Here is a 14,666-nt window from a genome sequence, read left to right on the forward strand (position 1 = left end):
CATCAAGAAATTATATAATCCACCGGACCAAACGGCACACGTAGAATTTCTCTTATTTCATACCTTTTTAAGTATTTTAAAATGCAAAAAAAGTATTTGACAAAAACGTCCAATTACGTTCACGTTTAATTGCCGTAGTGTTTGCACATGCGCAATAGACTACTGTTGATACAGAAGCAGAAACGATATTGTTTAATAAGGTTTTTTTTTTGCAGTTTCAATATTTTACGTTGCAATTATTCAATACTTTCTACGGACATTTTACAATTTTAAAATAAATAAGAATAATACTTAAAACTATATTACCCCTATGCTCCGTGCATATTGGAAAACATGTTGAAAACAGTTAAACACTAATAGATTTTAATCTTAAAGAGGTAGAAAAAGAGTTGTCAAACACACAAACAACTTCAAAATATGTATCTGGAAGGCTTTTTCATCCTGATGAATGCAACATTAAACTGAAAACTTTCAACCTATTCTTTAATATATACAGAATCCACCCAGTCGAATGGCACAACGCCATTGCTGTGAGATTCGAGGTTCTGGGCTGCATGTCTCCGTCACGATCACGGCTTTCGACCACCGCCCTTCCCACCACTCCTACTTCTCAAATGTCTGGTACGCACTTAATACGGATTTTTGTTTGTTTCAAGTTAAAGAAAGTATCTGGAAAAAAGGACGAACCGTATTAAAGAACGATGGTTATTGAAATAGTCAAACACTAGTTTACTCATAATCACCTTTGGATTTGATATTCTGGATATAAACTATTCTTGAGTAGCTTACAACATGTTTTTGTAAATTGTTATTTTTATGATAATGTATGCAGTCAATATCTGAAACTGTGGTAATCAATTAATACAAACAAACGCCCAGCTTAAGATCATTTCTAGTAAGACATTGTTCTATACCTGCTAATGAAAGATCATTCAACCATTTCAGTAACTGGTACCCGCCCACTTGGTACCGGTTCCACCACCGGCACCACGCCAGCCTCCAGTGTTAGCCCAACTGCCTGTGCATACTGGACACCTTGGGTGAGCGCCAGCAAGCCAGATAAGGAGGGGGAATACGAGTCAGCCTGGCAGTTGAAACAACTTGTTACTTTCTGCGACTACCAGTACGTCCAACAGACCGAGTGTAGGACTACAGGTTAAACTTTATTGATATATTTTATTAGTGAGAATGTTCGTATAACAAGTGTGCTTAGCGTTTTAATGGAAACCCCTCTTATGTGTTCGACCTTTATCTGTTGCCTCTAAACATGGACTCATTAAATGGCAACATGCCTTGTCCTCCAAATTGGAATGTTTAATGCGTCAGTATTGATATATGGTTGCGTTCGAGGCAAATATCTTACCCATAAACCCACTTACCCTATCGCCAGCACAAACAAAACAAATAATTGGTCATGAGTTTATTTATGAGCAATTTATCTTCTTGTGTCTTCGTATATATATTCCCGAAACATTATTCCATATAACGAAAAATTAACCATCAATTCCATTGTTTTAAACGTTAACCTTACACTCGTATCATATTGGAAATATGTTGTCCCACATATTGCATTCAAAAATGATGCTGCGATGTTTTAGGTACGCACATTCCGTACGATCAGACTGGCGAGAATGGTGTGATTTGCAACAATGACTTGAAGGGCCTTCTTTGCTACGCCAAGAACCAAACCGACGGCAGTTGTCTCGATTATGAAATCCGTGTCTTCTGTGACGAATGTGCATCTACACCAGCAGTTACAACACCGGCTCCTATGACGTGTAACCCACGCTGGCTACCTTGGATTAACCACATGACACCAACAAACGAATTAAGCTACGTTGAGCACGAGTTCATGAGCCTTCAGAAACAACAAGAACTTTGCTTCGATGGCAAAATCACTCGAATTGAATGTCAAACAATATATGGAGTTAGCTTCCACAGTGCTGGGTCAATAGGCTCTACCTGTGAAATTCTTAGCGGTCTTACCTGCAAAAACAGTGACAACTATCCTGTTCCATGTGATGACTTCCAGGTCCGATACTACTGCGACTGTGCGCGTACGTACCCATAGCCTTTTATACCATATGTCTTGAGTTTCATGTACGGAATAAACCCATCCGTATCGTGCCCGATGGTCGGGTTTTATCTTTTTTAAGGACTGGAAATACATGATTGCTTTTACTTGCATACCCTAGATTATTCATTTATGAAAACGTTTTTTTGTAAAAGACACATATTTGTACCTTTCTAGAGAAATTGCGAGTAACGTTGTTTAATTTAAAGTCTTATATAACGAATATAAACTTAATTGGGCTTTATTTCAATGACATAATCTATTAATCATAATTAACTAAAGAGTAAAAGAAAAAGGGCAACGCGATGATATGTCACTCATCTGACATTGGCCAGATGGAACTTTGTAGCTTAGCTAAACTCACACAAAATGCATGTCCGGTTTGCAACTTTACATTGTCCTGTCTGGCCAATCTCATATTATAACACTTTTTTGAACGAAGGTAATACTATTTTTTTAAAAGATCAAATATACTTGATTAAATATAAATTTTATAGCTATTTTTTAAGTATTACGCTATTTATTTGCCATACGTGTCTTACCGTGTCATCGCTGTAGATTATTAGAATTAATCTAAGAGTGTGATCTTTCTGGTGTTACGCAATTACATGCATAATGTTCAAACAAGAATGGTACTTTATCTCCTGCAGCGAGACAAACACTCCACCAGAACCAAACAGGCTTTTCAACAGGCACTCCGACAATAACTCCAACGGGCTACACAGGAACTGGCACTCCGACAACAACTTCTCCTGGCTATTCCGAAACTGTCACTTCGACAATAAGACCACCTGGTTACACAGGCATTGCGACTCCGACACAGAAACCTGGCGTTAACAACAACGGCACTCCAACCGTAACACCGCCAGGTAATACGGGCACAGGTACTCCAACAATCACTCCTCCTGGCTACACCGGAACTGGCTTTCCGACAATCACTCCAACGGGCGACATCGGAACTGGCTCTCCGACAATCACTCCAACGGGCGACACCGGAACTGGCACTCCTACAGTAAGACCACCTGGATATACAGGAACTGGCACTCCGACACAGAAACCTGGCAGAAACGACAACGGCACTCTGACATTATCACCACCAGGTAATACAGGTACAGATTCACCGACAATCACTCCTCCTGACTACACCGGAACTGGCTCTCCGACAATAACTCCAACGGGCGACATCGGAACTGGCTCTCCGACAATCACTCCAACGGGCGACACCGGAACTGGCACTCCTACAGTAAGACCACCTGGTTATACAGGAAGTGTCACTCCGACACAGAAACCTGGCAGAAACGACAACGGAACTCTGACCTTATCACCACCAGGTAATACGGGTACAGGTTCACCGACAATTACTCCTCGCGTCTACAACGGAACTGGCACTTCGACTATAACTCCAACGGGTTCCACTGGATTTGGCACTCAGACAATAACTCCAACAAGTAACACCGGAACTGGCACTCTGACAATAACTTCAACAAACTACATCGGAACTAGCACGCGGACAGAAAGACCACCTGGTTATACAGGCACTCCAACCTTAATACCACCAGGTTATACGGGTAAAGGCTCACAGTCAATCACTCCTCCTGGCTACACGGGGACTGGCACTCCAACTCTCCCTCCGACAGGCTATTCTGGTACAGGAATTCCAACTGTTTCACCAACAGGACATTCAGGAGGGACACCAACACTCACACCAACTACTTGTGCTATTGTCACTAAATGGTCATCTTGGGTCAACCGCCATACACCGGATGCAACTACAGATGAAATCGAGAGCATGACAGCTGCTGAAAAATTAACATTCTGTGGCTTAGGAAAGATTATTGCTGTTGAGTGTAAAACTATCGATAACATACCAAGTTACAGTGCGGGAGACTTTGGTTTTAAGTGTGACATAACCAATGGTGCCACGTGTGTAGCCATGGATAACTTCCCTATTGGTTGCCAAGACTATATGATCAGATACCAATGTCGAGAGCAAATTTGTGGTGGTAAGTACTTAACCCACCACACACGGGTTAAATATATAAGGATCAATGTAAAAAGTTTAATAAGTTTAGGTTTAAAGTTATAATTTACAGTATCTCCATATTAGAATAATAAAAAACTATTTGCAATGTGTTGACAAATATAAATCCTTTATTTAACGTACAGCAGACCGACCTTAAACATACGTTATGTAAACATAAACTTTTTATAGCTTATCAAATTTGTGGAAGTGACGAATTCGATCAACATTTCAGAAACAACTACAACAAGCCAAACCACCGATGGTACCGGAACCGGAACTTTCAGTCCAAAGGTACCCAGTAAGAACACACCGACGTTGACACCATCCGGCGGAAGCACGGCCACACCCACGGCGGTCCCCACCACCGTCTGTGCCACAACAACACGCTGGAGCAGTTGGTTGAATCGGGACAAACCGACCACAGGAGAAGGGGATAAGGAGGTTAGGTTTACACATGGTTGTTATATTAATATTGTTATGTTTGTCGTTATTTGAATGATTGTTAAAATGATTTTGAAGTCTCGCATTCAGATTTACATAAAGTAACTTACAATGGGATATAGTGATATAGATTGGTTACTCCTTTGTGTCTGTATATTAATGAAATATGTACAATGTTCTGTATAATTACAGATCATTTTTGTCAAGTTCTTTTTTATTAAAAATTGTGATATATCGTATTAGAATGTCAATTACTTTGGTTGTGAACATGTTAACCTTTTTAATAGGTAATGACCGGTGAAGAAAAACAGAAATTCTGTCCAAGTGGCGCAATTGCGACAGTGGAATGTGCTTCAATCGATGGCGTACCGTCTTACCAGAGTATGGACATAGTGGACTGTAACCCGATTACTGGAGTCTTCTGTGACAACAGTGTGAATATGGGAATGTGTGCAGACTACATGATTCGGTACCAGTGTGAGGAGACAACATGTACAGGTACACGTTTACCTATAGACTTACAGTGCATGTGGAACAAATGACGCCTAAATGGTATCAATAAGATGTGCACACATGTTTGCCACACATGTTTACTCATTAATACAAAATTAAATTATAAGTATTTAAGTTATAGTATAATTCAACTTCTGTAGAGTGTTTACAACCTAACGCCCTATTTCATGTTTTACATAAACAAATACAGGACCTACCCTGCCACCAACTACACAGAGCCAGTCTACACTCACTACTCCACAGTTCTCTCGCACAACCACATCTCCAGGCCAAGGCGTGATACTGACTACGTATACTCATACAGAGACAACGCATACAGGAACGGTATCCACTTTCAAACCGCCAAAGTTTGCCTCATCTACAGCCCACCCAAACACGTCTGGAAACAAAACACCAACACAATCACCGTCGTTGATATGTGAGACAAAAAATCGTTGGTCTATGTGGATTGACAGAAGTACACCTGGAATCAATGGGACTGGTGATCACGAATACATGACAACCACGGAGCTCCAGCGATTTTGCGCTAGAGGAACAATTAGTGGTGTTGAATGCCAAACCTTTGATGGTACCAATTTCGATAAAACTCCAGACTTTGTGACTTGCACTATGGAAAACGGTCTTGTATGTGACGGGGCAGAGAACTTTCCGATAACCTGCATGGACTATAAAATGCGATATGAATGCATAGAAGAAATCTGTCAAACGCCAACTGGCCTTCCTTCAAGTGCTGCAGGTACACCAACAGCCCATCCATCGAGTGTCACTGGAGGTGTTCCAACTGTAAGACCACCGGGATCCTATACAGGAACCCCGACATTGCAACCACCAGGTGTAACGGGTGAGCCAACGGCCCGTCCACCAAATGCCACAGGCGGAGTACCCACTGAAACACCCAAGGCGTTTTACACTGGTACACCAACAATGCACCCAACTGGAGTTTCTGGCGAGCCGACGGACCATCCACAGAATGCCTCAGGCGGCGTACCCACTGTAACACCCAAGGCGTTGTACACTGATACACAAACAATGCAACCAACTGGAGTTTCTGGCGAGCCAACAGCCCGTCCACCAAATGCAACAGGCGGAGTACCCACTGAAACCCCTAAGCGTTCTTACACTGATATCCCAACAATGCACCCAACGGGAGTTTCCAGAGAGCCAACAGCCCTTCCACCGAATTCATCAGGCGGGGTACCCACTCTTACACCTAAAGAATCTAACACTGGTATTCCAACAATGCACCCTACGGGAGTTTCCGGTGAGCCAACGGCCCTTCCACCGAATTCATCAGGCGGGGTACCCACTCTTACCCCTACGGAATCTAACACTGGTACTCCAACAATGAACCCTACGGGAGTTTCCGGTGAGCCAACGGACCATCCACCAAATTCATCAGGCGGAGTACCCACTCTTACCCCTAAAGAATCTAACACTGGTACTCCAACAATGCACCCTACGGGAGTTTCCGGTGAGCCAACGGCCCTTCCACCGAATTCATCAGGCGGGGTACCCACTCTTACCCCTAAAGAATCTAACACTGGTACTCGAACAATGCACCCTACGGGAATTTCCGGTGAGCCAACGGCCCTTCCACCGAAATCATCAGGTGGGGTACCCACTCTTACCCCTAAAGAATCTAACACTGGTACTCCAACAATGCACCCTACTGGAGTTTCTGGCGAACCAACGGCCCATCTATCAACCGGCCGTACTGGTATACCATCCGTCAATCGCTGTACACAGAGTCATTGGAGCTCATGGATTAACAGAGATAACCCTAACATTGGTGTCGGCGACTACGAAAGTATGACTGACAAAGAGAAGGCTGATTTCTGTATTGGTGGCAATATCAAGAGTATTGAGTGCGTCACAACCGACGGGGTTGCTTCCTACAGCTCCGGAGAAATAATGTCATGTACGCTTCTTAACGGATTTTCTTGCAACAATCAACATAATGCTCCGGTCCCTTGCAGTGACTACAAAATCCGATACTTCTGCCTGTGTGAAGGTATGTTCACATTCGTGTGATTAGTGAAACTTAGAAGTCAAATTATGCGTTATGCAAACTCTTCAATGGTATTTTAAATGTTATTGTAAGAGAACATATTAGTAGTCCGTTATTAATGTTTTGAAATACATATTATTAAAGACATTTTGAATAATCTCTGTTTTAGAAACCTCTTCTACCACAAGTGTTAAACCCACATCTACCATTCCGTTTAACGGTACGCTACCCCCGACCCTGCATCTGACATGCGGCTGGTCTCCGTGGCTAAATGGTGATAGACCAAATTTCGGATCCGCAGATGCAGGCGACCTCGAAACAATAGGGTCTCTTAAAACCAAGTTTGGTCTCTGCAAGAATATCGTTGATATTGCATGTCGCGTTGCTGGTACGGACACACTGGCTGATGCTGCAGGACAGACGGAGGTGCTTTGTGATTCGGTGAATGGACTGCGTTGCTACAACAGGTACTTGCACGAATGACCAACTTGTAAGAGGCAGAGTATATTTAATCAAGCATGAACTTGCAGATAATCTCAATGCATTGCCAGACCTAAGGACGATACTAGCAGCCATTCAAAACAACTTGCACCATTTTCTTGACAGTACTTAAGCATAACAAGCTTGAGCTTATATTTCATAAACAAATATAAAATTTAGTTATTTTACAAGATTAAACATTAATCATCGTGATTATCGTGAAGTTTTTTTTTTTTTTTTTTTTTTAATTTCAACACCTCTTTATAGTGTTAATATTACATTATTTAAACCGAAAAAAACCTCCAGCCAACACAGTAACCAAATACCTACCCTTCAATTATGTCACACTGACAGATGTTTGTACAAATGCGTACCTTGTTGTTATTCTCCTCCTTACAGAGACCAGCAGGGAGGAATGTGCTACGACTACGAGGTCAGTGTGCTCTGCTGGGCTGCTGAATGTTCCCAACAGGTCACTCCAACATTAGTGACGGGAGCCAATAGAACCACTGGTAAGCTACATAAATTCCATTAAGCCAAGTCTTCGACAGAATAACAATTCCTTTTGATAAAAACAATGATGCAAGTGCTGCTAGGGACAATCTTCTTTTAAGATAAAGATGGTAGGTCAATAGATATATACACAAACAACCGAACTGAGAATACAAAACCCTCGATTAAATTGATTTTTCTGTGAACGGTGTGTTATTTTTTTATCATATTAATATTAATACATGATTTATATTTTAAATTATCTGGCATTCATAATGTGCGTAACTACTAGTATCTCAATTTACAGTCGTATGCCCACCTGGCGAGGTCTGGGAATCATGTGCACAGAACTGCAGCGATCTCTGTGAAAGTTACGCCCAGTCGACCGGCCTGTGTAACTCGGAAAATCCGTGCGTACCAATGTGCAGGAACCCAATCGTTAAGCATAAATGCGCCCTCGGTGAACTGCTTAAGGACAAGAATACTTGTGTGGCAAAGCAGATGTGTCCTTGCATCAAACCGGACGGTTCCGTTGCGCAGGTATGTCAAATTTAAATATTACAATACACATGCAAACATATAAAAACACATTCAGAGGCTTCTAAATATGCTTTTAAATATGAATCAAAATTACAAAGGAAACATTTTATTAATCAGAGAATATAGATGAATGTTCACTTTTTGCAGGCATACGAGACATGGCCTAGCCCTACCGACAACTGCTCCCTGTGTCAGTGTTCGAACAATGAGATCAACTGCAAAACATATGAAAACTGTTATGCCATACCCCAGGCAACAACAACTACACTTATACCACCCATGTTGAACGGCAGCATCCCTACTATCCGTATGTTGATTTGTCCTCAATATGATTTATACCACGGACATTTGGTACTACTACTACTACTACTACTACTACTACTACTACTACTACTACTACTACTACTACTACTACTACTACTACTACTACTACTACTACTTCTGTATCTCTGTTAATATCTGTTTCAAGAGTTTCAGTATTGAATTTGCAGGTATTTGGCAATAAAGCTACAGTGTAAGTGAAATGTCATAAAACGGGTGCTTTGTTATAAATGCGTCAATATTTCAGGGCCAATTATTACATATCCCGATTGCGGCTGGACTGCTTGGATCAACAGCGACAGACCATCGTATGGAAACGGCGATTTTGAGATTATCTCCAATATCCGCCGTTTACACCATTTCTGTGTTAGTCCTCTTCTTATTGAGTGCAGGGATATTCGTACCCACACCGCCGTGAAAGACGGGTCTCAGAAGGTCTCCTGTGATGTTACAACTGGATTGAAGTGCTTGAACACGGACAATGCGGGAGGATGTAACGACTATGAAATCAGATTCTTTTGTCCATGCGTTTGTAAGTTTCGTCGCTTCGTTTAAAAGATCGCGACAGTCTCAATGAACATTTTCACTATTGAATTAAATTGGAATAATTTTAAGAGCTATGTATGATTTGTGAAAATAACCTGTTGAACTACGCAAATTAAACATTCGTATATTATAATTTGTGTGGGTTAATTTTGTAAACAATTCGAAATCATTGCTAATAAATTACACAACGTTCTTTAATTTCAGCGACAACAGTTTCACCCAACCCAGGTTCGAATAGAACTCCAACACAGCATCCGATAAGCGCCTCAACCGGCTTTCCTAGTGAGAAACCAAATAGAAACTTCAACAAAACAACAACAAAACAACCCATGAGCGTATCTGGTGGAACTCCAACACTGCAACCAACGATGAATAATACTACTACCAACAGTCATTCAACAAAACAACCAGTGCATAGTGGAGTTACACCGACAATGTCACCAACGGCACCAGGCGTTGGTGTGTCTACTGCTGGACCAGTCCTTTGCGGTTGGACGACTTGGATGGACGGGCATAAGCCTGATGCTTCCACAGGCGAATCTGAAACGTTTTCAGAACTGAGAACTATATACCAGTTCTGCAAAGACATTGATATCCAGGGCATTGAATGTAGGATAAAAGATACGCATGCAATGATCAATCAAACAGACCAAGTTAATGTCATGTGTACCATTGCATCTGGTGGTTTAATGTGCTTCGGCTTCGAACAGCCAACAGGCCGGTGCTTGGACTACGAAATCCGTATTTTCTGTGAACCAGCGGGACAGGTTTGTTCTGGTACATCAACTGGCAAACCATCAGCCGGCAGTTCCAGCCTTACACCAACATTGCCACCACCTGAGCACACAAACGGCTCCCCAACAAACAAACCACCTGGAATGTCAGCCAAATTGCCCACCGCTTTCCCACCGGGAATGTCAACTAAATTGCCCACAGCTCACCCACCAAGAAAATGCGTAGAGAGATGGTCGCCTTGGATAAACAGAGACACACAGCCAGACGGAAAGGAGCATGAACACATGAATGCGACAGAAAAGGCGACATTCTGTGTCGACGGCAGGGTGTCTGGAATCGAGTGTATGACCATCGATAACATTGCTAGCTACAGTTCTGGCGAGGTATGAATGCAAATCGTCGGTGAATGTTTATTTTCTTGAATGATAACCTAGCGACAAACTTATGAGAGTAACACTTAAGTAATTGTGATTGAATAAAAAGTGTTAAACAGTTAAATGTTTTAAAAATAAATATATGTATGATTTTACACATTTTCATTAATGCTTTCATATCTACCCTTATTAACATAATTATGGTATAATAAACGTTTTCAACTCGTGTAAAATGCAACGAAATATGAGATTTACATTTCTAACCATAGATCCTTGAATGCTCCATGGAAAATGGACTTATCTGTGAGGACGCTGTGAACGCACCAATTCCATGCAGTGATTACAAAGTCAGATACCACTGTGAATGTCCAGGTAATTTACTGCATACTATTTTTGGATAAACATGTTATGAAAGATATATGAATAACTTAGTTCCTATCTTAGATACTACTCTTTGTTTAAATCTAACTGAAATTATGAATGATATGTTATTCACAAACATGCGTGTAATTTAATATGTGTACATGATTGATGAATTGATGTTAAATTTGAAATAATATAAATCTATTTACTGCCATAGTAATGCCCACATGAACAGATGTGTCTTAACGTGTTAAATGCATGTATCATCATTATTATATTCTTATTTGTGTTGTCTTACAGCCCTTATTCCGACTAATCCGCCAACAACAGTCACCGTTCCCTACAGTAAGAACTATTCTCTTTACACTCCTCTTGTGCTTTTTTATATGAACACACGATCTTTCATGCTTGCATTGATATTTCGAACATATTTCAGCATAAGATAATGTGTGTAATAATAAACATATACACGTTTGTAATTATGGTTTATCTGGGTATCAAATTATTCGGTCAGTACATAGATAATCTTTAAGTCCTACCAACTTCACAAACCGTGCAATTACCAAATTATTTCATACATCGATGAAACGCAATTCTAAAACAACCAATCCTAAAAACAAATATTACTTTCCTAATATATAATCTTAGGATACGACTTGTAAGTGAAATTGCGTTTCAAAACGTGTGAAAATCTATCTATTTATTGTTCGTCTTTGTCTTTGTTATCTTAAGCTACATGTTAACAAGAAAATAGCCTCGCAAATGTTAAAAATGGGATCGCCTATCTCTTAAGGATGTTCTTAAGGAACTGGAAGTTATTGTTTCCTATTTTTAAAGAAAGACTTCCGTTTCCTTTCATTCCGATCGCGTTTCGCTGAAAAGTCCAGAAAACTGAGGAGAAATAATTGCGAACGGGAAGTTTGTATTCTGGTTTCTTGTCATAGCGATTTGGTTTTAATGCAATATCAGTAAGAACCACTTGTTTAGAGTCGTGTGCAGTCAAATGATCGGGAACGGAATTCAGTTGGTTTGCCTGTCTTAATGGTGTGTGTGTTATGTTATATAAATAATAATAGCTTGTTTCCAGTCGTGTGTAGTCATATGATTGAGTACTGGGTATAATGTTGACTTGTTTTTTGTCCTAAAATAATTAAATCTTGAATAGCATTACAAATGATTTGGAATAAACATAGCATATTCGGTCTCATTTTTAAAGAGTTGGTTTCATGCCAAACCTATTATTCGAATTCTTGATAATGTTTTCTCATTGAAACAAGCCATTTGTTTTATATTTGACAAGCAATTATTCGTTTCGATGTCATAAACGAATCGTTTATGCTTAACATTATGCTTTTGTAATGTATAATGTAAAGAGTTTCATATTAAGTTCCCCCAGTCGTTTGTCGTGAGAAAATGGGAATGGAAAACGGGCATATTGTGACCAACATGATCAGTGTCTCCTCATCTCGAGACGGCAACCTTAACCCAGCCTCTGCCCGACTTAACAGCCACGGCGCATGGACACCAAACCATAACGATCAGAAACAGTATATCCAGGTAGGCTCTTATTCGTATGGTCTTCCACCAGTTTTATCGATGTCAGTTATTATGTACGGTCAACGCCAGGTTTAAATATGAAGTGTCTGCTCGCATCAACAGCTTAAGCCGTAGGGACGTCTAACCATAAGAAAAGCACTAAGTGGCAAGACCATTTACAAAACAATGTGTTTCACAATGGAACAATTACCATTGTCTTCATCAAATTGCTTGCAATGACACACATAAAAACTAAGGGTACAATTTTTGAAACCCCTAATACATATAGAATAGCGACATATGGACCTGAGTTAATATAGTCCTATACTAGTGGTTACCAAACGTATTTATTATGTGCAATATAGTCACAAAACGATTATATTTATAGATTCTATGCTTCGGAATAACAACGATACTAGCGATTCGGTCGTGTCATATGATAATGTGATTCAATATTATCAATATTTTATTATTATATATAATTTTATATATATGTATTGACTACCGATCTAATTACAGGTGAACTTCCTGAAGCCCATGCTGCTGACAGGAATAATCACACAGGGACGCGAAAACAGCGGTTCGTATGTGACATCATACAAAGTTCTCTTCTCTAATGACGGCTTCATTTGGTCACCATACCAGGATTATGGACAAGACAAGGTAACTGCAAACTTTTCTTCCAAATGTTAAAATTCTATATCTTTATTTGTTTAGAACTTCCAACAAGCTAACATATCTCCGGATCACAGAGTTCAGCAAAATGAATGACGATTTTGGGTAATGGATTCAATACTATCACAAGTTTAAACACACAAATAAAATCAAACGCAATATAAGTCTTGCTTTTGACGGGTGATAGTACCGTTAAAACCTGTTATAAAAAAAATACACAACTATTATAACAATGTTTTAATTGGATGTGTTTGATATGATTAACAAGCAAGCTAAATTATGTTGTTTACGACACTTACGATATGACGTACACTATTTTTGTTTCAAGATTTTTTCCGGCAACAACAACTCCGGATCAATGGCTACCAACTGGTTTGACCATCCAATCAGAGCGCAGTACATTCGAGTTGTGCCGCTCACCTGGAAGGGAGTTATTGCCTTGAGGATGGAACTTCTTGGCTGTTACGAGGGTTACCCAAGTAGGCATATTAAGTTTTACTTTTAACTACTATATCATTGATGAAGGGTGCAAATGCCTATTATGATGCAAATCAGTAAGCATCAATATTTGATGTTACAAACCAAGAAGCTCTGTTTAAAGGGCCTGGTGATTACAAGCGGCTTTGTTTTACTTTAAATAGAAAAATAAAATGGTAACTTTTCAGTCTTTCATTATATTATACTTATTTTTAGGTGTCACGACCGTACCTCAACCAACTTCCACTCAATCAGTTGTTACACCAAATACACCACCGACTGTTTGTGAGTATCATACTTTATTTTTACAATGTAGAAATAAAATGTGAATGAATTCAACAGTCGTAGCATCAAAGAGACATTCAAACATGTCATTTATACCATGGTGGGTGCATGTTTTGCAACAGATCATACCTATTATGTGTTTAATACATATTCAATTTTGCATTTAATAAACCTTCTAATTTGCATTTAATTTGATCGAGAAGTGTACGTCTAACAATAAATAAAACAAAAACACCATTACTTATCTTTAGTAAAGACATTTTCGAAAATGATACTTCGGAACCCCGAAACGCATACTGTTAATTAAAACAATAGTTTTCTTTAACTGACCATACATACCATTTTAATAAAAACGATAAAATGTAATTTTTTTATGATATGTTCAGTGACTTTTACTTGTTTCATACTTAAAGCGAACAGCTGTATCTTTTGGGATGTCTGGGTCAATGAAGGTCATCTGACTTTGACCTCGGGCGGAGACTCCGAGCCAATATCCGCACTCCAATCCTTGTCTGAACGGTGCACAACTCCAATCATGATCGATTGCGTCCGGGCCAGCGACGAGCTTCCGTATGACCAGGCTGGCCAGAAGGTCAAGTGCGACCTCTGGAATGGACTACAGTGCTTTAATGCGGACAATTCTCCACTGTGCTACGACTACAAGGCTAGATTAGGTTGCCTGAAGAACAAAACAGAATGTTGTGAGTAATAAAGCTTTGATTTGATTAATAACATTTTACCTCATGTCAGAAATAGAACAAACAAACTGTTTTATTCTTCATT

General features: G+C 39.9%; 1 protein-coding gene across 1 annotated transcript in view; it reads left to right on the forward strand.

Annotated features, from left to right (window-relative positions):
• The window catches only part of LOC128234834 (mucin-2-like), a 67,326-nt gene that overhangs the window by 34,717 nt on the left and 17,943 nt on the right, over window positions 1–14,666 (forward strand). The window contains 20 exon segments of the mRNA XM_052949375.1: window positions 497–621; window positions 946–1,155; window positions 1,599–2,057; window positions 2,725–4,081; window positions 4,346–4,538; window positions 4,826–5,036; window positions 5,242–7,078; window positions 7,248–7,526; window positions 7,939–8,051; window positions 8,324–8,571; window positions 8,719–8,878; window positions 9,140–9,424; window positions 9,643–10,556; window positions 10,817–10,919; window positions 11,211–11,255; window positions 12,298–12,467; window positions 12,966–13,109; window positions 13,450–13,600; window positions 13,815–13,883; window positions 14,297–14,584. Of these exon segments, the coding sequence (XP_052805335.1) occupies window positions 497–621; window positions 946–1,155; window positions 1,599–2,057; window positions 2,725–4,081; window positions 4,346–4,538; window positions 4,826–5,036; window positions 5,242–7,078; window positions 7,248–7,526; window positions 7,939–8,051; window positions 8,324–8,571; window positions 8,719–8,878; window positions 9,140–9,424; window positions 9,643–10,556; window positions 10,817–10,919; window positions 11,211–11,255; window positions 12,298–12,467; window positions 12,966–13,109; window positions 13,450–13,600; window positions 13,815–13,883; window positions 14,297–14,584 (7,361 nt within the window).

This window comes from Mya arenaria, chromosome 1, assembly GCF_026914265.1.
Source record: "Mya arenaria isolate MELC-2E11 chromosome 1, ASM2691426v1".
NCBI classification, from domain to species: Eukaryota; Metazoa; Mollusca; class Bivalvia; order Myida; family Myidae; genus Mya; species Mya arenaria.